The sequence below is a fragment of the Capronia epimyces genome (assembly GCF_000585565.1).
Source record: "Capronia epimyces CBS 606.96 chromosome Unknown aczIQ-supercont1.4, whole genome shotgun sequence".
Classification (NCBI taxonomy): Eukaryota; Fungi; Ascomycota; class Eurotiomycetes; order Chaetothyriales; family Herpotrichiellaceae; genus Capronia; species Capronia epimyces.
In genome coordinates this window covers 883,600-906,584 of record NW_006912907.1, presented here as the reverse complement: position 1 = coordinate 906,584, position 22,985 = coordinate 883,600, and the positions used below count along the sequence as shown (strand labels likewise).

Here is a 22,985-nt window from a genome sequence, read left to right as displayed (position 1 = left end):
GAGAGAGAGAGAGAGAGAGAGAGAGAGAGAGAGAGTATACTCACATTCTGTCTGACTCTTTCCTAGTGGAATAGTCCCTCTCTGTACGTGCCAGCTTTGGAGACACTGGCCGACATCCATGCCGTTCTTCTCCGCGACTCTCTTGACCGTCGGGTCGTTCAACAACCACGTCGCTCCGTGGGGCTTTTGCCCAGCAAACGGGGAGTAACAGACGGTCAGTATATCGTGCTCTTTCATGAAATCGATCAGCTTGTTGTTCGGGAGCCAGGGATGCGCTTCGATCTGGTTGCACGAGATGGGCACGTCGTCCGCGTACGGCAGCAGCTCTTTGATCTCGGATATGGAGAAGTTGGACAGGCCCACGGCGCGCGTCTTGCCCGTCGCCACCAGCTTTTTCATCGCCTGCCATGTCGGCACAAAACTACCTTCCTTGCCTGACAATGGGTCAGCCACGAGTGTCCTGTCGGTCCAACAAGCACGACTTGAAGTAAATGCAACTCACCAGCTTGGCGGGCAATGTTGGTGGCGGTGTGCTCCCAGTCAATCACCGGTTTGCCGTCATCGCCGACCAGAATGCCGTTTGCGCCTTCCGGCGCGTTGCGAGCGGCCGTGGCACTCTTCAGGGCTTCCTTCGACACCGGCTTGAGCGCGACCGGCCAGTGGGCGAGGAAAAGGTCGACATAGTCTAGACCCATTCCCTGGAGGACTTTATCGAGAGAGAGCTCAACATTTTCCGGCGCGGCGAAATGGCCCCGGAACTTGGAGGTGATGAAGATTTCGGATCGAGGAATCCCTGATTCTCGTATCGCGGCTCCAACTTCTTCGTCGACCTAGGGCCGGTTAGGGGAGTGCCAACCCAACCTACTAGGGGATGGACTGTTGGAAAGAACGTACACCGTATATCCAAGCACAGTCTAGATGTCGATACCCGGCCTTGAGGGCGATCAGAACCGCATCCTTACACCACCCAGGGCTCCCTGGCGCCTGGTGTCAGTACAACAGACACAGACTTCAGTATGAGGCTACCCGAACCTGGAGAAAATGTTCCGAATCCGACGGAAGGGATGTGGATGGTCTTGCCTTCTGCTGCTTTCAGCGGGAAATGGCTGGGAAGAGACATGATGTTCTTCGTTCCACAAGCAGTGCAGATGATCCCACTCGATCGTATTCAGATAACGGGGAGGACAAGAGGAGGGATGCATCGAAGCGAAGGGCGGCCGCTTGAGCTGCTACTCTGTATTTAGTTAATTAATTAGTGAACACTGTACGGCTACATGTATCCGGGGTGGAGATGCCGGCACGAAGGCCGATAAGGAAGAGCAACAACATCGAGCTCGAGCGAAGCGGAAATAGGTGGTAGGAAACGGGAAATCCGGTGCAGACGGTTGACGTGTAGAGAGTGAGAGTGGCGAGTGTAAGGAGTACACATACACGGTGCAGCCACCTCGAAGACACCTTGAAGTCGCCTCTCGAAAGAGGAGGAGGCGGAGGCAGAGGTAGAAGCATGAAAGAGAGGCGAGCGAGATACTACCAACTGTACGGAGTACTCCGTACACCTTGCTCCGTAGGCAGTATTTGGGGCCTCTAAAAGCGGCGATATCGGATCCAGCAAAACGAAACACGGCTTGATCAGGAACATTCGTCGAAATGAGAGTACAAGTATTGTATTGTCCCCCAAGTCATAGATATGGGCATACATCATATACTAATCATAATGTTCCTCCTCCTCCTTCTATAGCTTGTAGTTGTGATTGTGATTCTGCCACCTTTGTGCGCTCGTCGTGGCTGATCCCATGGTACAACCTGGTATAAAGTAGTGCGTGCGCATGGTCAGCGGCTTTAAAGAACTGATCGGGCCGAATGTGTTGATCATCTCGTAGAGGGAAGCCCGATAGGCATGTGTACAAAGCTGAATTTGGATACCCGTGCCGCCATCAGTCGCTTATGGATCGAATCGCGCAAACATATGACCTCCCGGCTTTGAAGACGCACAACAACCGGAGCACACTTGACGCTGTCGACGCTCGGCCCCACGTAGCGTCAAACGGGTTTAGTCGTTTGCAACAGTTCTATGGGAGCTGTAAATGGTCTTAGTGTCCCATGTCCATATGCAGTCGAGAATAGCTGGGACTGCAGAGAGCATCCAGAGTATAGACCGCGCATGTATGATAAGCTGTCGGCCAGCCATCTCGTGGACCTAGGCAGTTGAAACCGACAGGGCTTCGAGAGAGGCGCGGAGCAGGTGGTACGAGACAGTGAACTTCCTTGCTAGGAACCTTCAGTGTCTCTTCCCTTGTACGCTCAGCAGTCCTCTTCTCGTCTCTTCTGTCGCACTCGACCCTTCTCCTCTAGCGCGGTCATCTTGGTGGAGCACTGAACGTCATGGCAGTAGGAGTTATATATCCTTCCGTTGTGGTGGCCGACCCGGCAGGCTTTCTAGCTTGCTCCTCTCGAAACCTGACTTCTTTCTCATCTTGGGCGACGATGCAGCAACAGCAGCAGAGGCCCTTGAGGCAGTCGCCCGGAACATTGCCGGCCTCGGAATTCATGCCGTATGCTTTGCGTACTCGCGTGTGTTGAATGGCGGCTAGAATGCCGTTGATGCCACAAACCACTCCAAAGGCTATACACGAGCCATTGACCGCGGTATAACCGAGCATATTAGTGGGATCCTTTCTGTCGGCCCGCAAACTCAGTCGATATTGGGTCTTTCCGTACACGATACAAGGGCAAAAGAGCGCCGTCAGACAAGTGGATGGTTCGGCGCAGGAGCAGAGGCTATGTCGCCATGAGCCACCTCGATTCACCTGGGCAATTGGCGTGAACATGCTGACGGAGAATTGCGAGGGATCGGTTGGTGGAGGGACGATAGCCATGTTGGTGCTTGGTGGTTTCGAGAACTTGGGTGTAGTTGGTGTCAATGGGTTTGCATCGGGTTCAATTGGTTTCGTCGGTTCATTTTCCGGGCGTGCAGGCTCTTTCACAGAACCCGCAGACTGGAATTGAGATGGTGATGGGGTTTGTCCATGGACCGGTTGTGTCTGAGCGGCTGGGGTTGATACGTGTGGTGGAGCGGTTTGGGCAGGATAAAGGCCATATTGTCGCCGACCGTGACTGTGACTGTATTGCTGCTGTACCACCCCAGCGTCTCGCCCCTGATATGCATGTGCTCCGTGACCGTGACCGTTCGATTCCATGGAATGCTCCTCCTGAACGGGAACGTGCGTTGCATCCGGGGGGCTTATGCTTATTCTCGTCTCTCTCCTCCGTGTGTTATTCGTCCACACCTGGTTCTCCTCGTCTGCAGGCGTGTTCATCCACGAAAATCGAGGTTCAGCAGGTATTTGAGGTGGCTGCAGTGAGGTCGGAGGTCGAACTCGAGGATATTCGTAGGATTTCATTCCGCTCGATCACCGGATAGCCCGGGCTGTCGTGAGAGTTTGGATTGTTTCGCAGGATCGTGAGAAATGACGTGTAGGGAGGCCTGATGGCGTGGTGGACGTCCTATATGCTAGCACGTTTGATAGACATAGGAAAGATGGAAAGGGAGAGAGGGGAGGGTGAATGGGTAAGACAGAAGACAGCAACAACCACGGATACCTTGTGACCTTCTGACCTTGCCGCGCAGCAGCGCCTCGTCCGGGGCCGGTGAGGAGCCTGGCAGTGTTCCAGGAGACGTTCATGATTCCTGGCTCCTGGTCGTCGTCACTGGTGCTTGGAGCCATCACCGCCGACGATTGGACTGCGAGAGTCAAGCTTGACACTCGGCAAATCCAGGGCGCTTACAGGAAACAAAATTCGTCAGGCGTGCCAGGCTGATGCTGCCGTGCCGGCGTGAATCGCGCCTATGTAACTGTGCTTGTGCTCACCGCTGAAACAAGCGACGTCCAGGCGGTTTGCCGCCAGCCAGAGAGTGCGTGGAAGCGCCGGCGAGGGAAGTCGGGTGGTGAAGCCAAGCCGCATCAAGGGTCGCTTAGTGTACGGCGTACAGAGTACGGATAGACAGTTGGCGGTGGTGGATGGAAACATTTGGTCCCCGCGTCTGTCACCGTCCATCACCACCACTGCGTGACTTGCGCTTCTCATCACCCACGTACCCCCATCATCACTCTGCGGGACTATTGACGGTGCCAACCTTATCCCACACCTCACACCTTCCTAGCAGTTGTATCCCTCGGTTCACTCGTCGAGATTGCATATGGAAACATGGGACATCTACCGATCATCCCCCCCAGCATTCAGCATTCAGCAGCCCTCCACCATGCGTATCCCGTACGTATGCTTCAGCTATAGTTCGCCCTGGTGGTGTGACCCTCGATCCTCTGGGCCATCCTTCCCTGGCCGCCACAAGTCAGGACTGCCGGGCCTCAAATCCACGGTTGGCAACTCCGCCATGTGCAGTTTAGCACTGCCATAAGGCCGCAGCTCCACGGGGAATGCCCTCCCTGTACAGTTCCGGCCTCCCACCAAGGGCGGACTAGGAGCATATCCATCTTCCAATTGCCACGCTATCTGACAAGCCAAGGCCGAGATGCTGACAGGAGGCGCTTCCTCATTCCAGATCGGATCCGGCAGCCGCTCGGCATACCGGTTCGGATACTCGTAAAACTTCAGGCTCGAGGGATCGATCGCCACGTTCCACGGCTCTCTAGGTAAGATTTCCCAGTCCTGTGCTTGTGGAGGAGCCGAAGTACCGGGGTACCTCGCCGGACGAGAAGCATGATATTCGCCTGCAACAGGCAACGCATACAGTAGAGCGCCATGATAGATCGAGACAGTACCGTTGGCCCTGGGCTCAATGCGCACCTTGGCGCCAAACGCGGCCTCGATGCGGCTTCTTCCTGCTGGCACCGCCATGGTATGCAAACCGGTGGCGGCATCTGGCTGCAGAGGATGCTCTTTGCCAGAGTCAACCCATACACCACTCTCTTCGAGAATAGCCCAGGAGGGGACCCTGAAGGAGAAGCGGAAGCTCGATGTTGCCTCGATGTCGTAGCTGAGGTAGTTGCTGAACGGATAGTTAGTGTGGCTTCGGATCTGGACTTGGTTGCGATTCTTCAACGTGGTGCTGACCTGAGCCGGCCCGAGCAGCGCGTGCGCGAGTCCGTCCTCGCCCACCTGGACGAACAATGCCGGGACAAACTTGGAGTATCCTTGCATGTTGACCGTGCAGCATGGGAAGTTTGGTTCGGTCCCGAACGTTTGCCCCCAGGGGCCGACATTCCAGAAGGGTGACTTGTCCAGCTGGTGACTGATGGGTTGGTTGGTCTGGGCGACATATTGATGAGCCCACCAGTGAGGCATGAACATGACAGGCAACGCATTGTAGGCTGCCAACTCCGACTTGTCGGCAAAGTCACGGTCTCCTAGCGCCTGGTAGAGATAATTCAAGGAGAAGATGGATTCCACCACGCTGCAGAGCTCCGTGCCTCGGACAGGACTGAGTCCTGCTTCACGTTCATCGCCAATGATGGCCCCCGAGGGAGTGCCATGGTATTGGAAGGTCCAGTTGACCCCGTTCCTGGCCGTTGAGAGTAGAGAGTCATCATGGACAAGTCTTCGCATGACGGCGGCCCATTTCAGCCCCTGGCCCGCATTCACCACGTGAATGTGTGGAAACAGCCTCTGGGTCAGTTCGACGGGCACCCAATCGAGGTCTTCTTTCAAGAACTGGTCTTCATGAAACCAGTAAGCCCAGTCGTAGGCCATCTCGTACATGTAGACCATACAATGATGGATGATCTTTTCGTTTCCCATGGGGTGTTTCTCATAGAGCCATTGCAGAGCGAGCACCATGTCTGCGGCACGAGACCGGCCCCATTGCTCATCAAATTGGTCACCTGGCTTCCAGACGTAGCCTTGATGGTGGTCTGCTAGCATCTCGTGCATGAGACTAAGAAAGCGATGCATGGCAGGCAAGATCATGGTTTGGCCCAGCTCAGGTTCGGCCTCGACCAGCTGCATGAACCCCAGGAAAAGGGGATAGCGGGCCCAAAGATTGCGACGTGACAGGTCAGCCTCCGGACCCAACCAGCCATCTGCGTGCTGATGAGCAATCACCCAATCGGTAACCCTCAGGACGTGGTGTTTGAGCCGTGCATCGTCTGCGGTCCAGGCCAGTGGCACAAGTGCATTGTAAGAGTATGGCCAGGCTTCATTCAACCCTGGGCACCGACCCATCAGCCAAGAGGAGAAGAGAGCACGAGTGGGAGATGCCACTGCGACGGCTTACAGGAATACTCTTGATCCCCTCCGAGCCAGGGGGCGTCTTTGACCATGCGGTAGAACTCATGCAGATGGCCTGGCAGGCCGTTGGTCATCAGTTCCATCTGCTGGCGAAGCCATCCCAGCGGCTTGATGGAGCCCAGAGGAAGAGGCTCGAACTTCAGAGGAAGCACTGACAAGCATCAGTGAATGTGTCTGGCCATTGGTCGGGCCCAGGAGGTCTCACATGTTTTGTTGTAGGAATCCGGCTCTCGAATGGTCTGTTGAGGATCATCTTTGGGAGGTCGGACAGCCCATAGTCTTCGCTCATGGCTGGCATTCTGGTCTTGCATCCAAGACGCTGGCGCTGGTCAGGGAGGGGTCGATGAGCGTGATATGGAATAAAATACCTGCGTCTTCCCCGGGGCCGGGTTGTGCGGCATCTCCCACAGCGTCTAATGGCTGCTGGGCGCTTCCAGAATGAGCGTCAATGCAGACGAAACTCGGGACCAAATTCAGAAATAGGAGGAGCAGAACACATCTCAAGACAAATGAGCATGGACGCATCATATTCTCCGACAGAGAGCACGCAACATGTCCGCGCCTGCACAGATATGCTCTACATGGAAGTGTCAGGGAAAGAGTAGCGACCGGCCCAAGGGGAGACTGTGTATCTGTTCAAATATCAAATATGTAGATGACTGCTAGGGAAGACAGGAGATTCGACCAGAGTTGGAAGAGGGGTGATCTATGAAGGATACCCAATGCATAAAATACAGTACCCCAAGTTCGTGGCTGAAGAGCGGGGGATCAACCGTGGCTTAGCCTCAGCCCCTGTCAAGCTGTCTACATATGTACAAACATTAATAGTCACTCCTCGACTTGTTGCGAGTTTCCTCATACTTAAGACAGCGAAGATACCCAAGGTGTATGAGGAAGGAGTAGTCAAAGAAGTACTGGAGCGCAGAAGGGCCCGCTGACGAGCTTTGGCCTCACCTCCACTTCCCGATACCACAGAACGAACCCAGGAAGACTGCAGCACGTGGTACTCCGTACAGGGATCATTCTGCTGAAACATCGAACAAAGGCTTCGTCATGTCCTGCTAACATCGACCATATGCTGGAGAAGAGGATAGCCTGGCATTGCTCGATAGCAACTCAGCCTCCAGGATATTATAACTTCCCCCATGTTCCTTTTCTTAGGGAGCAAAAACAGTTTGTCTTCACCATCAGGTAAATCTCTTCGTTTGTTGCTAGCCTTGAGATATTTTTCGGATGGTAGGCAAGGCGTGGACCAAAACTTGATCCAAAGACCGCGGGGAGACCATACAGTACCAACCTGGTCACGACGGGTTGAGACTGGTCTAGACTGGACTGGACTGGTTATACTCTAGGTCTCGCCGGGTGTTCCACAGTGCGGTGCTGTGAAATGCGTTCCGTCGATAGTAGATACTGATAACTCGGTACTCGGTATGCACCAGGGCAGAAGTGCAACTGCAACCCTTCATCGGTCGACTGTCGTGACAGCGACAGCACCTCCCCGAGTTCTCGGCGACGCCGACATCAACATCATCATCACGATTCGGCTCGTCTTGGCGCCAAGCCACTGGGATGGGCCAAGGCTGAGCTAGTCTTCTTTGGGCGTTGCATATTAGGTAACGGGAACGTGCACAGTCCCGTACTCGGTACTGATGATCCCGTCTATCGCTTTTGGCAGACCTACATCTGCCTACCTCACCTGTTAAAATATCAGCTAGGGCCCCTTGGCACATACTAGAGGTACTCATACTTGCCATATAGCCCAGTATGAATACAGGTAGTATGCCCAGTATGCCCAGCAATACTCTCACTCCTTCCTGCTCCACAAACTCATCCCGTCCCTGTGATGTAACATTGGCAAGATTTTCACCACCACTACCCGGTAGGTACTAGTATTCAGATCCAAGGGAAAGGAAAATTTTCATCAGATTAGATCATCGAGCCGCTATCTGATGAGAGAGATATAGGTATATATACTAGGGTAGGGAGAGGGAGGTAAGGTAAGTCCCCCCATCGCCGTACCTGGTCTCACGCCGGCACGGTACTTGAACTTCACCCTCACTGGGTTTCGTGGCACATTGACATTCAGATTGCAACCCCCCATCCACATCCAGAGGACCATGGAGAAGACAGCCAGTAGCATCCAAGGGGAGAGCGAGAGCGAGAGGGTGAGGGAGAAGGGATCTGCGGGGTTCGAAGCACAAGGCTCAGGCCCCCGCGGCTCCATCACTCCATCAGGCACTCCAGCGACAGCGCTGGGACAGAAATCGCCAGGTGTTCAACGGGTGGAAGCGATTTCTTCAGTCATTACCCTTACCGATCGGGTTCTTCTGTTCATCTGGGTTTTTCTGGTCGCCTACGTCTACGGCCTCGACGGGATCCTTCGCTATACATACCAGCCATACGCGACCGCAAGCTATGCCGAACATTCACTCCTGGCGACCGTTTCCGTGCTTCGATCGGTCATCGCAGCGGCTGCTCAGCCCACCGCGGCCAAGATTGCCGATGTCTTCGGCCGCGTCGAGCTTGTCTGCGTGTCGGTGGTCTTCTATGTCGTCGGGACCATCGTCGAAGCGACATCCAACGGCGTCAGCTCGTTTGCCGGCGGAGCCGTGCTTTACCAAATCGGCTATACGATGATGATTCTTCTCATCGAAGTCATTGTCGCCGACATCAGCTCGACTCGCGCCCGGCTCTTCTTTAGCTACGTGCCCACCCTCCCTTTCATCATCAATACCTGGGTGTCGGGAGATATCTCGCAGGCGGTTCTCGACCACTCGAGCTGGAACTGGGGTATAGGCATGTTTGCCATCATCTATCCAGTCTGCGCACTGCCACTACTCGTCCACCTGTTTCTCATTGCCCGCCGGACCAAAAAGGCTGGGAAACTGGACAACTACAAAACCCCGTTCCAAGAACTAGGCTTCAAGGGACTCGCTGTTCAGCTTTTCTGGCAATTGGACGCCATCGGAATCGTCCTCATCATTGCCGTTTTCGCCCTGATCCTCACCCCGCTGACCATTGCCGGTGGGTTTGCGTCGCAATGGCGCACGGTCAAAATCATCCTCCCTCTGGTTCTGGGCATTCTGTGCATCCCTGTCTTTGTCATCTGGGAACTCAAGGCTCGCCATCCCCTGGCACCGTTTCATCTGATGAAAAATCGCGCCATTTGGGCCGCCTTCGGGATCGCATGTTTCAACAATTTCACCTGGAGCTTGGTGGCAAACTACCTCTTTACCGTGCTGAGGGTAGCGTTCAACTTTTCCGTCAGCGGAGCCACGCGCATCACCTCCTTGTACAGCTTCGTTTCAGTTGTCACGGGATTCATCCTGGGCGCCGTGGTGTTCCTTGTTCGGAGGCACAAGTACTTTATTGTGTTCGGCACGTGCCTGTCCATGGTGTCGTTCGGCCTCCTCCTCCACTATCGAGGCGGAACCTCCTCGTCTGATAAGTCCGGCGTCATCGGAGCCGAAGTGCTCCTCGGATTTGCCAGTGGATTCTACCCATATCCGACCCAGGCGGCTTTGCAGGTTGTGCTGAAGCATGAACACCTTGCCGTCATGACCGGGCTGTATCTTGCCATTCAGAACGTCGGGTCGGCCTTTGGGAACACCGTCGCGGGTGCGATCTGGACCCAGGTGCTACCGTCGACGCTCGATCGCAACCTGGCATTTTCCGGGAACGCCACGTTGGCCAGCTTCGTGTATGGAGACCCCTTTTCCGCCATTGCCGAGTATCCAATCGGCACCGAGGTTCGAGATGGCATCAACGCCTCGTACCAGCACGTCCAGCGACTGCTTTGCATCACGGCGCTGTGCTTGGCCGTGCCGCTGGTGGCGTTCACTTTGTTCCTGAGAAATCCAAGACTCAACAACGAACAAACGTTGGCAAAGGGCGTCGACAGTGACGTCGACAGTGACGTCGACAGCGATGACCGATCTGTGAGGTCAGTGGCTTAGTCGATTTGGCATGGACGAAGTCAACTTGCAGTAGGATATTGGACATGGATAGGAGTCAACTTACAGAATGATACTTCTGTATATCTAAATCTAATCTGATCATCCACAATCCATCCAATCGAAGCTGAGGTTGATCTACTCCGGCGGCGTCGGACACGTACTGTTAGTTTGTCAGTAGCTATTTCTCTCGGAGACCCATGAGCCGTAATAGCAGCCTACATATTATTCCACGCCGCCTGCAGAATCCGATCGACCTGGACCGCCTCGGACGGGGAAAGAGGTTGGTCGAAGAGGGATTTATATTCGTCTGACGAGGATGAAAAGAGCTGCGAACACCGTTCGAGAATCCGCGGGAAAAACCCCGCCGTCGCCCAATCAAGCACACACGGCGGCTGGCCCTCGAGCCAGAGGATATTCCGAGGGAAGAGGTCGAGATGACACAGCACCAGGTCCTGGCCTGCGAAGGAGACGTGGGCTGTCGGATCTGGATCGAGTAGGCGACGGTTGAACCAGCGCTCGAGCTCTTCCACCGATGTGAAGGTCGGGCGCGTCTCGCCGAAGAGAGAACTGTCAGAAGCTCCGCCCGTCAGAGATCCGGGGTTGGGGCCCTTGATGGAGGCGAAGTGTTGGAGGATTCGAGACAAGGCGTGGATGTTGGTACTTTCGCTGCTCGACTTCTTTCTCTCCCCTTTCATATGGTCGGTGGACTTCTTTCTCTCGGTGCTTTCGTCGTGGATGTTGATGCTTTTGGCGCTTTCGCTGCTCGACTTGGCCTTCCTCCTCTCCCCGTGCATATACTCCATGACAATATAGCCGTATCGTTCCGAGTCCATACAGTAGCGATACACCCTGGGCACTCGTACAATACTGGGATCGAGAAGCTCGTGCGCTTTGGCCTGGTTCTGCGCTTCATCCTCCCTGATCAGAAACCCGAACTTGACCACCAGATCCTCAGTGAGTTTGACCACTTGGTTATTCATGTTGAGATCGGTGAGGAAGAGGTCGGACGTGGCTTGTTGGCAGTGCTCTATGATTTCGGCGTCAGAAAGGGAGAGGGTGAGGTCGTTGTCCATGTGGGATGAATGCCAGATAAACAAGTCCTGGCTGTCTTGAACAATATCTGACGCTGAGTTGACCGCTGGACCTCTAGGACGACCGTGTCATCTTAACAAGGTTCAGGGCCAGGGCCCCTAAGCCCTTAGCCTCCTTAGCCCGTAGGTATGTACGTGATAAGCTACAGCAATTACAGTACGCCGTACTAAATATCGTATCGCCCTATTATCCGTTCCTGTACGAGTACGGAGTATTTTCTCGACAAGCATCCCCGCTGGTGCGGGCGGTGGCGGAGGGATCTTTCTGGTTGGCCAAGTACTGTATGCCGGCGCCAGGCAAGATGCATTCTTATCCCCGGCTTCTGTACAGAGTACCTACGGAGTACTTCACAAGTTGAAGCTGACCTGACCATAAATACACCAAACTTGACTAATTAATTAGCAGTCAGTGTCCTGGGACGAAGCGGACCCAGGTCTAGTCGCCTACTCTGCCCCTTTATGTAAGGACAATTACGGGCCAAGGCAGGGTTCACTGTTCCATCAAGGCTGGTGTCCATGACAGTCCCAGCCAATTCTCAGTGGATGAAAGAGTTGCCTTCAAAGTCATCGTAGTCATCAAGAAGTGGCATCACAACCTTCTCAAAGACGGCGCATTGCAGTCGTTCGTCATCAAGCTCGTTTCCATCTGGGCCCGTCCAGAACAGACATGTTTTGACCACGTCGCAATAACGGCTGCCACTTTCATTGAGCACCAACTCTAGCAAACGAGATGCAGTTTTGAGATTGGCCACCGCATCGACAGGGTCATCGTCTTCCGGCAAGTGCAGGGCTTGTAGGGATTGTCCCAGCGATAACTCGACAAGCGTTAGACCTAGTGGGAAAAGGATGCCGCTTCGGATGAGAGCTGAAGTGATCATGGTGCCGCCGGCTCTCCGACAGTTCTCCATCGCTGCCTCAACCAAGGCCCGAGAGATATAGGGGAAACTGATCTCGTTGCTGCAGTAATCGGGCTGCTCGAGCACCAGGATATCATTGAGTCCCCAATTCGATTGCAGCCAGCTGCCGTGCAATTGGAGTACACTCGACGCCAATGTGGCTGCCAGGTATCGGCGGTTGCGTCGGTTGATAGCCGGGAGTTGGAAGTGGCCTACGCGGAGAAGCATGGAAGGGTCGGTGAGGATACTGGCGACCGAGCGGATAGACTGGTTGCCGGGCAACTTTCGAATTCGGTAGATATCATGTCGACGGCCATTGAGGTTGTCAATGATGAACCCCATATGTTCGCGCTTGGATATCTCCGGTGGGCATTGACTGAAGGCATTGCAGAGATCATGGATCTGCCGTTGACTGGAGATTTCTTGGGTCGGCTGTATCGCGTCAAGTGTTGACTTGACAATGCTGAAGCGGACTTCCTTTTTCTGCCCGCTAACCTGAGTGACTTGGGAGATCTCTAGCTGTTTGAGATTTTGGGCCACGGCTGCTGGCTCTGGGTTGGCTTCAACATCGGCTGACTGGATCTCGATCTCTCCGCCGGCAACGAACGCCCCAGTCGTGTCATTTGGCCCGCACAACACTAGGTTGACGGTAAATCTTGAGCTGCTTCCGGGACTTCTGGGCTCAGAAGCGTTGGATCTTGAGGGACGAGGCTCCAAGCGCAGTTGAACGATATGCTGTGACTTACAGGGGCACTTCCAACAACTTCCTCGTACAAATGTGTCATGGACGCTCCGTGCATGGTGTCTAACCCTGCTATATTCTTGTATCAACTTGCGCACCGGCCGACGGTTTTTTCGGATGTCTGCTATCGAATCAACTTGTTCGACGAGCGTAAGAAGAGTTCGATTTGCGCCTTGGATCTTGTCGAGGAGGGTATCGTAGAAATCTCTCGACAGGACATCTTTGAGCCGTTTGAGCTCTCGCATTCTAGCCGACGGCGGTTCGCCACCAAGCTTTTTCTTTAGGCTTTGGAGGAGGTGAACGAGCTCTCTCATGGTAGCCATGAATGCTCCGTGGCTGGAGCCCAACATATTTTGTAAGGCTCCGTCGTACGGACTACGCTGCCAAAGCTCACTGTCTGGGTTTTGCAACAGTTCCGCCATATCTTCGTCATTGTGGACAATTCGGAGAAGAACCTGCTCCAGGACGTTCCGGAAGATGGTGTTCTGGGTGCTGAGCCCATTCTCGTAGCGTTCGAGTTCTCTCCGATACCTGCGGTGGGAGGTCAAGGTCCGGACGGCGTCGAGGCCTTCTCGATACTCGCTGATCAGGTTGATCACGAGCGGTAGTGCTGCCAGGACGGTTCCGGCAATCTCGAAACCTGACATTTTGAATTGTCTTCAACAGTCGACCGGCATGAACCAAATGTTGTCTCCCCTGCTCCTGCGACGAAGGCGAGAAGACAAGGTCACCACTGCCCCGCATCGAGCCTGAGCCTTTAGCCTAAGCACATCAGGCCCCTAAGCCCACCACGGGAGGCCTGAGGCCTGAGGCGCCGGTATCAGCCGCCAACTTTTGGCGCCTAAGCCGTGCTATTTTTAGCCTTAGGCCTACTATAGGTCACCAGCAGCCTACCAAGCCCTAAGCCCCGGACCTTTATGCTGTAGGTTGCAGTAGACCCAGATCTGTGCCTAGCTGCGGGACAACACCTGCTATCTTCGACCTCCACCAAGCAGGTCACTCTTCATGTATTGCTCTGTACTCTGTACTACAGCCTCCTCTGCCTCTCCTACCGACAATGAGCAGTGTTTCATGTGTTTCGGCTTATGCTGGCTAGCCTTCATCATTGTGCCCTCTCCTAGCTGATACCACGGATCGGTTGCCAGGCTACTCTGCGGTAGACATAGACTGTCTTAAGCCTGCGTCTTGTCCAAGTCCAGTAGTGCACCAGTGCAATGGATCACACCAGCATATCAAGCGAGCTGCTCGAAGTCTTGAAAGCATTCAACACTATTCTGCTTGATGACAGTCTTTTCCACACCTCCTTAGGCATCCCAAAATCCTCCTGGACCGATGAACTTGGCAGGCTGCGGGTATGGGCTGCAAACATTGGCGCTCATCAAAAGGGCCATTCGTCCCTGGACTACCGTCTGAGAGATGCTTCACATATCAAGACACAGATCGTCAACTTGCTGCGCAGTTTCAAGAGGGCACTTCGAGACCTTGAAGAAGTCCTCACGGCATTAAGCAGAAAAGAGCCACTGGCCGAAGAGGATGCTAAGGGTAGGGATGAGAATATGGACGAGGATGATGCCACAGCCGAGGTTGAAGACATTTTCCTTCACATCACTGAAGTAATCTCAAATCTCTATCGATTGTCTATGCTTGTCAGGCAGCCGAGTCAGCAGGACCGCCTTCTGAGGTACCGGAAAGATGATGCCCTTGGGTATGAGCCATTCGACAGACAGCACGTACTGGAGAAACTCCCCAAGGCCGATTCTTCGGTGATCGATAGATTGGGGACGGCCATTTCCAACCGACGTCGAGATCTCAAAGGTCTTGAGAGGCACAGGGCCAAATTGGCCAAAGGCATCAGTCATGCTCACCTGGACCATCATGACGGGGTGTCCACCGTTATGTCTGGGACTTTGGCCACAGAGTACAAGGAGGAAGATGGAACCGCACGACTAGAGGCTGAGTCTGTGGGCGGAGAATCTGCAGCCTCATCTGCTTCGTCTTTCCTGGCAGATGGCCAGCGCATCAAAATCCCTCCGCCGCCTCTAGGCTACGGGAGTGAGCAATTCTTCGAATGTCCATATTGCTTCCTCATCACAACCGCGGATAGCAGACAATCATGGGCCCGTCATGTGTTTCGAGACCTGAGGCCCTATCTCTGTGTATTCCCTGATTGTTCAACCCCATCCCAGCTGTACGATCGACGGCGAGACTGGTTCCTGCATCTGCAGACGAATCACTTGCGCGCTTCCACCCCAATTGCAGTCGCCACGTGCCCATTGTGTGGAGAGAATGAATTGCTGCACAAACAATTGAAACATCATCTTGCAATACATCTGGAGGAACTTGCACTATTTGCCTTACCGCGCGACATACAGGATGACGAAGATGATGATGATGCTACAGAGGACGATCGGGTTCCAGCTTGGATGTCTGAACCCTTCGGCATCATACATGAAGTTGCAAGAAGACTCGAGGAAGAGCGGCTTTGCCCTGAAGAAAGCTCTCGTAGGGGCAAAGAAAGCCACCACCGCGACCACCAGTATATCTCAGACTGAAAGCCAGGAAGCTGGAGCAAAAAGCCCCTACAAGAAATCCAAGCCATGAAGAAGGCTGAGGAGGCAAGGGCAGTGATGGCAGGTCCTGTTCCATTATCTCACATAGATGAGCCTCTATATTCAGGGATGCAATTTGGAGAGGTTTCATTTCCCCTGGCATCTATGCTGTTGATGGAAAGTAGGTTCGATCCCCAGCTCTTGCTTCCACAAAGATAGTGTCCACATCCACATTCCACCTCAAGCGCGTGTTTCGCCCAAGAGATAGTGATACAGCCTCACGCAACACCTGGCGGCGGCACCAGCTGCTGAATCTCAATCATGTTTCCATCAGGGTCTTCTACAACCAACAACTGAGCAAATCCAACCAGTTCCTGGCCCTTCACGAGCAGATCGCGCTCGGTCTGATTCTTGGTTGCAAACTCGCCAACCCCGAGGGCATTCTCGACCGGCTTGATACCCTCGGCGCTCTGACCGATGCGCTTGATGATCTTGACGCCCAACTTTTCCATCCGCGCTTGAGCTTTCTCGAGGCTGGGCACGACCAGTCCAATGTGACTAAAGGTATTGGGTCGCTGCGTAGTAGCTGTCATGCCTTCGTCCTCGGAGTTCTTGAAGTACTGGAACTCAATGAGTCCCGCGGCGTTGTTCTTCTCTCTCAGCAATTCCTGGCCCGTTTGATAGCCGGTGCCATTCTTTCCGCCGTGTGCATGGCCCATGTAGGCGACATAGTAAGAGGGAGTCAGCTCTGCGGTGAAGATGTGGCGCATGCCGAGAACCTTGCTGTAGAAATCTTGGCTGGCCGTGAGGTTGCGTACGATGAGGGAAAGGTGGTTGATATTGAACCCAAGGGTTTCTGCGTCCGCGGGACCATCATCACCGACGGTCAAGAAGTCAGGGCTGTCTTGACGGGATTCAAGTGCACAGGCGCGGGTGCCGTGAACTGCGAATGCGAGTGCGAGTGCGAGGCAGCCGGTCAGGAAGCGAATGGCAACCATTGTGATGATAGAATGTAGGCAGCGGTTGAAAAAAGAAAGTGATTGGCGATCCCTGTATCCCTGAATCCCTACAGAAGGTTGATGTTTCTTGTTGAGTTGGAACATCTGGATGGACTCGTGTACCATTTTATAGCCAGCCCTGGAGGCCGGCGCCAGCTCTCAACAAACCGTAGACGTTGAAGTTGCTGATCTCCTGGCACTGGCAGTGGATGAAGCGGGCCAGAAATAGGACCGATCCCTGCCTCCTAAGCCTAGTTTCTTGTTTATGGAGCGCGGGACCCGTTGAGCTCGTCGAAGTGTCCGGTTTTCGAAATATATCCGGGATGCTCGAGCGCGTGATGTGACTGCCTTGCACCCGCATACTACGTACGTAGTCTTGGCCGTGAGGCTGACCAGCACCGGAGTCGGAAACTCGGCTTCCAGCATACCGATACTGGACACTGGACAGATGTTTCATTGGCAATACCTTATTACCTAGGTAGTATCGTCCATCTACATCTGAACATGTACTCCGTGTACTATACCAAAACCGGGCCTATACAGCGCTACGCCTGGGCGTCCCACAACTTCTCGGCGTATGATTCGCCCTCGGATTCTCAGAGGGTCCACCAAGTCCACATCTGAATCCTAATCCGGGGTGTACTCAGTAGCTTTGCTCTTGGGTGATGCGGCAGTCTGAGCCACACACGTAATAGCAAGTGCTTTCTATATCCTGCAGACTGACACAGGTACGTCACTGCTTCCTGGCAATCCATAGGTTAGCGATGGCGCGGAGGAACACAAATTATCTACAACGGGCTGGTGCTCCCTCGGAATTGATGAGACATATCCTTCATCCTGTATACTGTATACTGCATCTTCATATCCTCGCAATGCATTTCTCTCGACGTGGTCTTGCGCTGCTTCCACTGTTCATCTCCGGTGTCCTCACCGACTATCTCACGCCAACATATCCAGCACCTATTGATTTGAGTGGAGATACCAGTTTCGTGGCCGCCAGTTGGAGGAATCTGAGCTCGACTTTTGACAGATACTTGAAAGACGAACAGAGCTCAGCATCAAAATCCTTGTCGGGCGTCGAGAATGTCACCTTTTCAGTCGGCATGTTTTCTCTTCATGATCCCGCCGCCACCAAGCTTCAATACCATTACACTGCTCCCGAAATCGCCAACGCCAAACAAGGCACGAACAAGGTCGACGGAGATAGCATCTACCGTGTAGCCTCGGTTTCGAAGCTCATCACGACCTTTGCTGGCTTGGTCGAATTGACTGAAGAAGATTGGAACCGTCCCCTTATACAGATCATTCCTGGTCTAGGAGCCTACTCTCGAGCTTATCCCCAGGCCCTGAACTCTCTCTACATTACCCAGTGGGATAAAATAACACCGTGGGCACTGGCCACCCAGCAGAGCGGTATCGCGACCGTGGGTTGGCCAGTATCTGACCTTGCCGTCATACTTGCGGCAGCCGTCGCAGAAGGGCTGGACGGGGTGGATGAGCCCACAAGCTACGGCTTACCACCAGTCAACGTCAGCGCGTTGGGCCCTTGTGCGACCAAGTACCTCAAGGACCCTACAAATACTTTTTGTCCATCGCCAGAGGGAATCGAGGCCATTGACGGCCTGCCGCCCAACTTCCTGCCCTGGACGACACCTGCCTATTCCGACGAGGGATTCATGCTTCTCGGGATTGCAATCTCGAACCTCACGGGCAAGCCGCTGTCCGCTGTATACCGAGATGCAGTCTTCGAACCGCTCGGCATGAAATCCTCGAACGACACCCACCCGACGGGAAAAGCCGAACTGGCACGGTCGGTTATCTCTGGCGACCCAGCCGCCAACTTCGCTCTGGAAACGGGCTTCACCACCCCGTCGGGGGGCATTCTGTCCACCATCAACGACCTCTCCAAACTCGGCATTGGCATCATGAACAACACGCTACTCACCGCCGAGACCACGCGCAAATGGATGAAGCCCCAGTCACACACCGCCAGCCTCAGCTACTCCATCGGCGGTGGGTGGGAAATCCATCGCTACGTCCATCCTGCCACGGGGAAAGTAACCGATCTATACACCAAACTGGGCGACTCTGGCTTCTACGGGGGTGCTCTCGTCCTCATTCCGCAATACGACGCCGGCTTCACCATGCTCAACGCCTACAGCAACCAAACAATTCGCTCCCCAGCTGCCATCCTCATCCTCGACCACGTCACCGATGCCATTCTACCGGCGCTGGAGGCACAAGCCGCGGCCGAAGCCAGGGCTAACTATGTCGGCACCTATGTCTCCACCGAGGAGACGTTGAATGCCTCTGTCACCATCTCCTTCAACGAGTCCTCGGTCCCCGGGATCATCTCTGGCCTCAGCGTCACGGCCTGGACCTTTAACGGCACCGACATCCTAGAGGGCCCGCTTTTCAATGGCATCAAACCACGCCTTGAACCCTCTATCCCCAAGCAAACCCCCGATGGTTTGCCTGGCCAGGTGGCTTTCCAGGCGTCACATCAGGTGCAGATGTTGACATATAGGGCTGCAATGGATGTGCCAGACTCAGGGGTCGTGGGGACCTGGACGGGATTTTACGCCACGAACGGTGACTTTGTGTACACGGATTCCACACGCTATGGCGGAGTGGGTCTAAATATGTTTGTGTTCGACGTGGACGGCGAGGGAAGAGCCACAGCATGCAGTCCAGCTATAGACAGGGTGACGCTGAGAAGGAGAGTGGATGACTGAGACTAGAGTTCATTCCTGAGTGCTAGGACGGACAGTAGTATGTGTACGAGTATGTACAGTACATATATTCAGCTTATTGAAACACACAGTACATATACCCAGCTTATTGAAACACACAGTACATATATTCAGCTTATTGAAACACGCGCCCGGAAGTTATCCAAACAATTGCGGCCCGTCAAGGTCTTCCACCCGTCTCGAACCAATTGGACCGTCACCTCGTATCTTGGAACGAGCGCTCCATCACCAAGATAGATAGCAGTTACACGCCATCTCTCGGTGCCGCAACGACTTCCATACTCATTTCGTCAAACATCACCTTTAGTACTAGGTAGGCTGTGTCAGGTCAGCCCTTTTCCCTTACCAAGGTACTGTAGATCAACAGCATCCTCGAGCTAGCCCAATAAGGCCTCCGTACAGCGCTCTGAAGGGTTAGGGTTCGGGTTATATTCGATTGGACTTCCTGGGCCCGCGAGCCAGGGAGGGCTGCGGCAAGATGCTGCTGGTCGTCTGACAGCTACGTGCTGCGGCGAAACAGTGGCTCGTACAGACGTAGAGCCGGCGGAGAGGACTAGCAGAAGATGCCTTACGATCCTCAATAGTCCTGGTGTGAGGCTTGAGAAGATGCCTTACGATCCTTAATAGTCCTGGTGTGAGGCTTGATGGAGACTGCCCCGAGTTTGCATCGGTGAACGAAGAGTCCTAAGGCATATTCGTATAGCAGTAGCCACACCAAGACCCCGCGGCAGCAGTCTCGTGGTTAGGGGCTGCTCATAGTATGTAATTATGGAGTATACGGAGTACATATACGTTGTAAGTATCAGAATAGGCTCTGAAAATGGTCCCAGGTTCGAAGAGCTATGTACGGATACTCCGTATCTATAAAGATAGGAGGGTCTAGCGCTAGGGATACAGCCTCGAGGTGAGTGCAGGGCGGCATGACCCTCGTCCCGATCTGGGGTGAGCCGCAAGAACGGTACGGTTACGTACAATCTTACGCCGTGCAGAATAGTACTCATCTTGGCAAATTTGCATGGTTTGAACGACAGGTTTGAGTACATGTACTTTGCATACTCCGCGTACATCGATATTGGGGACGAGCTTGGAAACCATTTGGACTCGCAAGGTCGAGGGAAGCGCTCTCGCAGCACTTGATCTGCATCATGCCAGTGCCCCTCTCTAGCTGATATATTACTCCGTACATAAGGTACATATCTGTTGTTGCTTTCTTCAATCGCCATCGCTATCGCAGCAATGTCTCTCCTCCGGCGGCTCTTCCGAGCTGCGCCCAACCCCAACCCAGCGCCACGACCGGTACGAACTCCGGTGTCGTTTGCGATCCACGTCGGAGCGACGTTCATTGCGATCTATTCTCTGTCTGCGCTGATTGCGCACAATTGGATCTGGTACACGGTAGGTGCAGTGCAGTGCAGTGCAGTGCTGTTCAGTGCAGTTCAGTGCAGTTCAGTGCAGTTCAGCCCTCCTATCCCCGTCCTCGTCCCCGTGGTTTTTTCTTTCTTCCCCGGCCGCTGATGATGTCGTGGCACCCAAAAAGGCAAACGCCGGCCCCTCCATGTATCCGACGATCGCCAGCGGGCTGTCATACACGATCTACTCTCGACGGCACAAGCGCGGGCGAAACATCCAGATTGGCGACGTGATTCTGTTTGAGAATCCCATATTCCTGCGCGGCAAGGCGTGCAAACGCGTCATCGGCATGCCCGGCGACTATGTCGTGCGCGACCCGTCCCAGAGCCCGACGGTCGGCGGCGCACCGGTGCCTGGGATCACCGAGGTCGACGACAACGACAACGACAACGACAACGGCCGCGTCCGAGAAGAGCCGACCCTCGTACAAGTCCCAGAAGGCCATGTGTGGGTGGCCGGCGACAGTCTGTCCTATAGTCGAGACTCGCGCTTCTATGGGCCCGTGCCGATGGCCTTGATCGCCGGAAAAGCACTGTACAATGGCGACGGGTGGTTCAGCTGGACTTCGTTTCGCACTCCGCAACTCACTCCGGTCCGAGGGCCTGGTGGGATCGCCAAGGGACGGGTGAAGGGAGACCTTCCTTTGGAAGACACAACTCCAGGCTGATCCTGGAAAAAACTGAACGCCGTCTCATAATCTTGAATATAAGCTCATCGCACAGGTACATGGCCCGTGCCGTTTTGAGGGAGAACACTACACTCATATTGTACATGGCTAATAAGGGCCAACCTATCTAAAACTGGACGGGTTGCGTCTCTTATATGGCAGCGGTTCGACCTTCTTCCGCTTGAGCTCAATATCGGCGCCCGCGAGACCAGCTCTTTCCATGACAGCAGCCGTGCTGTCATCCCATTTGGTCCGGAACAAAGACGCGCTGATTGGAGTCAACAGATGCCGGCTCATGAAGCTGCGGACTGTAAATCCGTCACGCTGAGCCTTCTGCCTGGCAACCTCAACATCAATGGGAATGTTGTCTTTTTGCTGGAGAATGACGATGGACAGTCGGTGGTAGGGGCTTCCCTTCTGTGCATGAGGCGGCAACCACGGCAGAAGAACCTGAGAATCTGGGGACAATCTGGTCAGGTCGACCAGAGGTTTGGTCGGGGAGATGGTGATGTTGGACGCTAGATAGTGGCATCTGGAGTCAAAGCTATCGGTCTCGAGATTCGGTACATCGGGATCGACAACGGCGATGGTGACCAGCTTCTCGCCGCGGTTGAAAGCTTGTAATGTAAGCTGGCATGGCTTCTCGCTGATGTCGGAGGCCACGAAATCGCCTGGTGCAACAGCCTTTTTCCCAAATGCGATTTTGACATCCAGTATAGGATCGACATTGGGAACGACATCTGGAACCACCTTCATTTGCGTGATTCGTTGGACGAGGACTTTCCGGGGATATTCTCGCCATTTCCTCTCTGCGAGATATCTGTATATGGGTTTGTTCATATCACCTTTGTAATGTCAGCTGGGTGGTCATCATGTCTTCGCACTCTGACGAACCTTTTCCATCCTCAAACCTCCTCTTCACACTAGGATCATTGATGTCGGCCAAAATCTTCAGACGTTCGAGCTCGGCCTCCATGCTTGCCAGTCTCTTTTGTTTGAAGGCCTCTCCTCCCCGAAATGTGCTGGGATCGGCCTCCCGAACGCGAGCGATGCGGGCTCTTTCTATCTCGATCTTTCTGAGTTTCTCCTCTCGGTCCTCGATCAGGATCTTGCGCGCTTCTTGGAAACATTGGTAGGGCAATTGCTCGAATGGAATGCGAGGAGACTGCGCAAGAGCCATTCGTCGTCGGCGTGACCCAACTGGAGGTCTACCGGCTCGGGCAAGTCTGGGCTCCAGTCTCGGGTGGTAGACAGTCTCCGGGTCGGGATTTCGATAGAAGGATGTTCTCTCGACTTGGGCTTGTTCATATGTCGAGCTCGTCGATGTGAAGGCACGGAGGGCAAATGCCGCTGGTGATTTCTCAATGGTTAGAGACCTCATAGAGTGCAGGAGGAGCGCACTCGGCGCCCTTGAGGGGGCCATGGTGATGGCTCTCGACAAGATACCTTGGTACAACTACCTAGTATCCAGGAGTATTCTGTTAGTCTCTCCAGTTACTAGCCAAAAAGTTTCGAGCTCAGCGACGCAGGAGAGTGCTTGGCGCGGCCGGGGGAGGTTGGTCACGTGGATTCTGATACCCCAATCAAAGGCGTTCAGCACTAATAGGTGTGTCTGACAGAATTTGCTTGGGGGACTCTGTTCGCGAGCCGCGTTGTCAGACATTATCCAATTCCCTC

General features: G+C 54.2%; 11 protein-coding genes across 11 annotated transcripts in view; 4 read left to right on the top strand and 7 right to left on the bottom strand.

Moving 5' to 3' along the window:
* A1O3_04955 (uncharacterized protein) overlaps positions 1 to 1,120 on the bottom strand; it is a gene marked incomplete at both ends in the record, with an annotated part of 1,570 nt that extends 450 nt beyond the window's left edge. Inside the window, 4 exons of the mRNA XM_007735083.1 lie at positions 45 to 434; positions 617 to 830; positions 895 to 977; positions 1,033 to 1,120. Coding sequence (XP_007733273.1) covers positions 45 to 434; positions 617 to 830; positions 895 to 977; positions 1,033 to 1,120 — 775 coding nt within the window. The remainder of the gene's footprint in view (positions 1 to 44; positions 435 to 616; positions 831 to 894; positions 978 to 1,032) is intronic.
* Positions 1,121 to 2,357: 1,237 nt separating this feature from the next.
* On the bottom strand, positions 2,358 to 2,876 carry A1O3_04954 (uncharacterized protein; the record flags this gene model as incomplete). The annotated part of the gene is made up of 1 exon (XM_007735082.1): positions 2,358 to 2,876. One exon carries the CDS (start codon positions 2,874 to 2,876, stop codon positions 2,358 to 2,360), a length of 519 nt encoding a protein of 172 aa, XP_007733272.1.
* Positions 2,877 to 4,287: 1,411 nt separating this feature from the next.
* On the bottom strand, positions 4,288 to 6,329 carry A1O3_04953 (uncharacterized protein; the record flags this gene model as incomplete). The annotated part of the gene is made up of 2 exons (XM_007735081.1): positions 4,288 to 6,164; positions 6,233 to 6,329. 2 exons carry the CDS (start codon positions 6,327 to 6,329, stop codon positions 4,288 to 4,290), a joined length of 1,974 nt encoding a protein of 657 aa, XP_007733271.1.
* Positions 6,330 to 8,363: 2,034 nt separating this feature from the next.
* On the top strand, positions 8,364 to 10,202 carry A1O3_04952 (MFS transporter, SIT family, siderophore-iron:H+ symporter; the record flags this gene model as incomplete). Its single annotated transcript, XM_007735080.1, has 1 exon — positions 8,364 to 10,202. The coding sequence occupies one exon, from the start codon at positions 8,364 to 8,366 to the stop codon at positions 10,200 to 10,202; it is 1,839 nt and encodes a 612-aa protein (XP_007733270.1).
* A 215-nt stretch (positions 10,203 to 10,417) lies between these two features.
* On the bottom strand, positions 10,418 to 11,275 carry A1O3_04951 (uncharacterized protein; the record flags this gene model as incomplete). Its single annotated transcript, XM_007735079.1, has 1 exon — positions 10,418 to 11,275. One exon carries the CDS (start codon positions 11,273 to 11,275, stop codon positions 10,418 to 10,420), a length of 858 nt encoding a protein of 285 aa, XP_007733269.1.
* A 554-nt stretch (positions 11,276 to 11,829) lies between these two features.
* On the bottom strand, positions 11,830 to 13,578 carry A1O3_04950 (uncharacterized protein; the record flags this gene model as incomplete). The annotated part of the gene is made up of 1 exon (XM_007735078.1): positions 11,830 to 13,578. The coding sequence occupies one exon, from the start codon at positions 13,576 to 13,578 to the stop codon at positions 11,830 to 11,832; it is 1,749 nt and encodes a 582-aa protein (XP_007733268.1).
* Positions 13,579 to 14,145: 567 nt separating this feature from the next.
* A1O3_04949 (uncharacterized protein) lies at positions 14,146 to 15,483 on the top strand (the record flags this gene model as incomplete). The annotated part of the gene is made up of 1 exon (XM_007735077.1): positions 14,146 to 15,483. One exon carries the CDS (start codon positions 14,146 to 14,148, stop codon positions 15,481 to 15,483), a length of 1,338 nt encoding a protein of 445 aa, XP_007733267.1.
* A 275-nt stretch (positions 15,484 to 15,758) lies between these two features.
* Positions 15,759 to 16,478, bottom strand: A1O3_04948 (uncharacterized protein; the record flags this gene model as incomplete). Its single annotated transcript, XM_007735076.1, has 1 exon — positions 15,759 to 16,478. The coding sequence occupies one exon, from the start codon at positions 16,476 to 16,478 to the stop codon at positions 15,759 to 15,761; it is 720 nt and encodes a 239-aa protein (XP_007733266.1).
* Positions 16,479 to 17,350: 872 nt separating this feature from the next.
* Positions 17,351 to 19,213, top strand: A1O3_04947 (uncharacterized protein; the record flags this gene model as incomplete). Its single annotated transcript, XM_007735075.1, has 1 exon — positions 17,351 to 19,213. One exon carries the CDS (start codon positions 17,351 to 17,353, stop codon positions 19,211 to 19,213), a length of 1,863 nt encoding a protein of 620 aa, XP_007733265.1.
* Positions 19,214 to 20,467: 1,254 nt separating this feature from the next.
* On the top strand, positions 20,468 to 21,308 carry A1O3_04946 (uncharacterized protein; the record flags this gene model as incomplete). Its single annotated transcript, XM_007735074.1, has 2 exons — positions 20,468 to 20,626; positions 20,769 to 21,308. The coding sequence occupies 2 exons, from the start codon at positions 20,468 to 20,470 to the stop codon at positions 21,306 to 21,308; spliced, it is 699 nt and encodes a 232-aa protein (XP_007733264.1).
* A 123-nt stretch (positions 21,309 to 21,431) lies between these two features.
* Positions 21,432 to 22,731, bottom strand: A1O3_04945 (uncharacterized protein; the record flags this gene model as incomplete). The annotated part of the gene is made up of 2 exons (XM_007735073.1): positions 21,432 to 22,153; positions 22,203 to 22,731. 2 exons carry the CDS (start codon positions 22,729 to 22,731, stop codon positions 21,432 to 21,434), a joined length of 1,251 nt encoding a protein of 416 aa, XP_007733263.1.
* Positions 22,732 to 22,985: the final 254 nt, after the last annotated feature.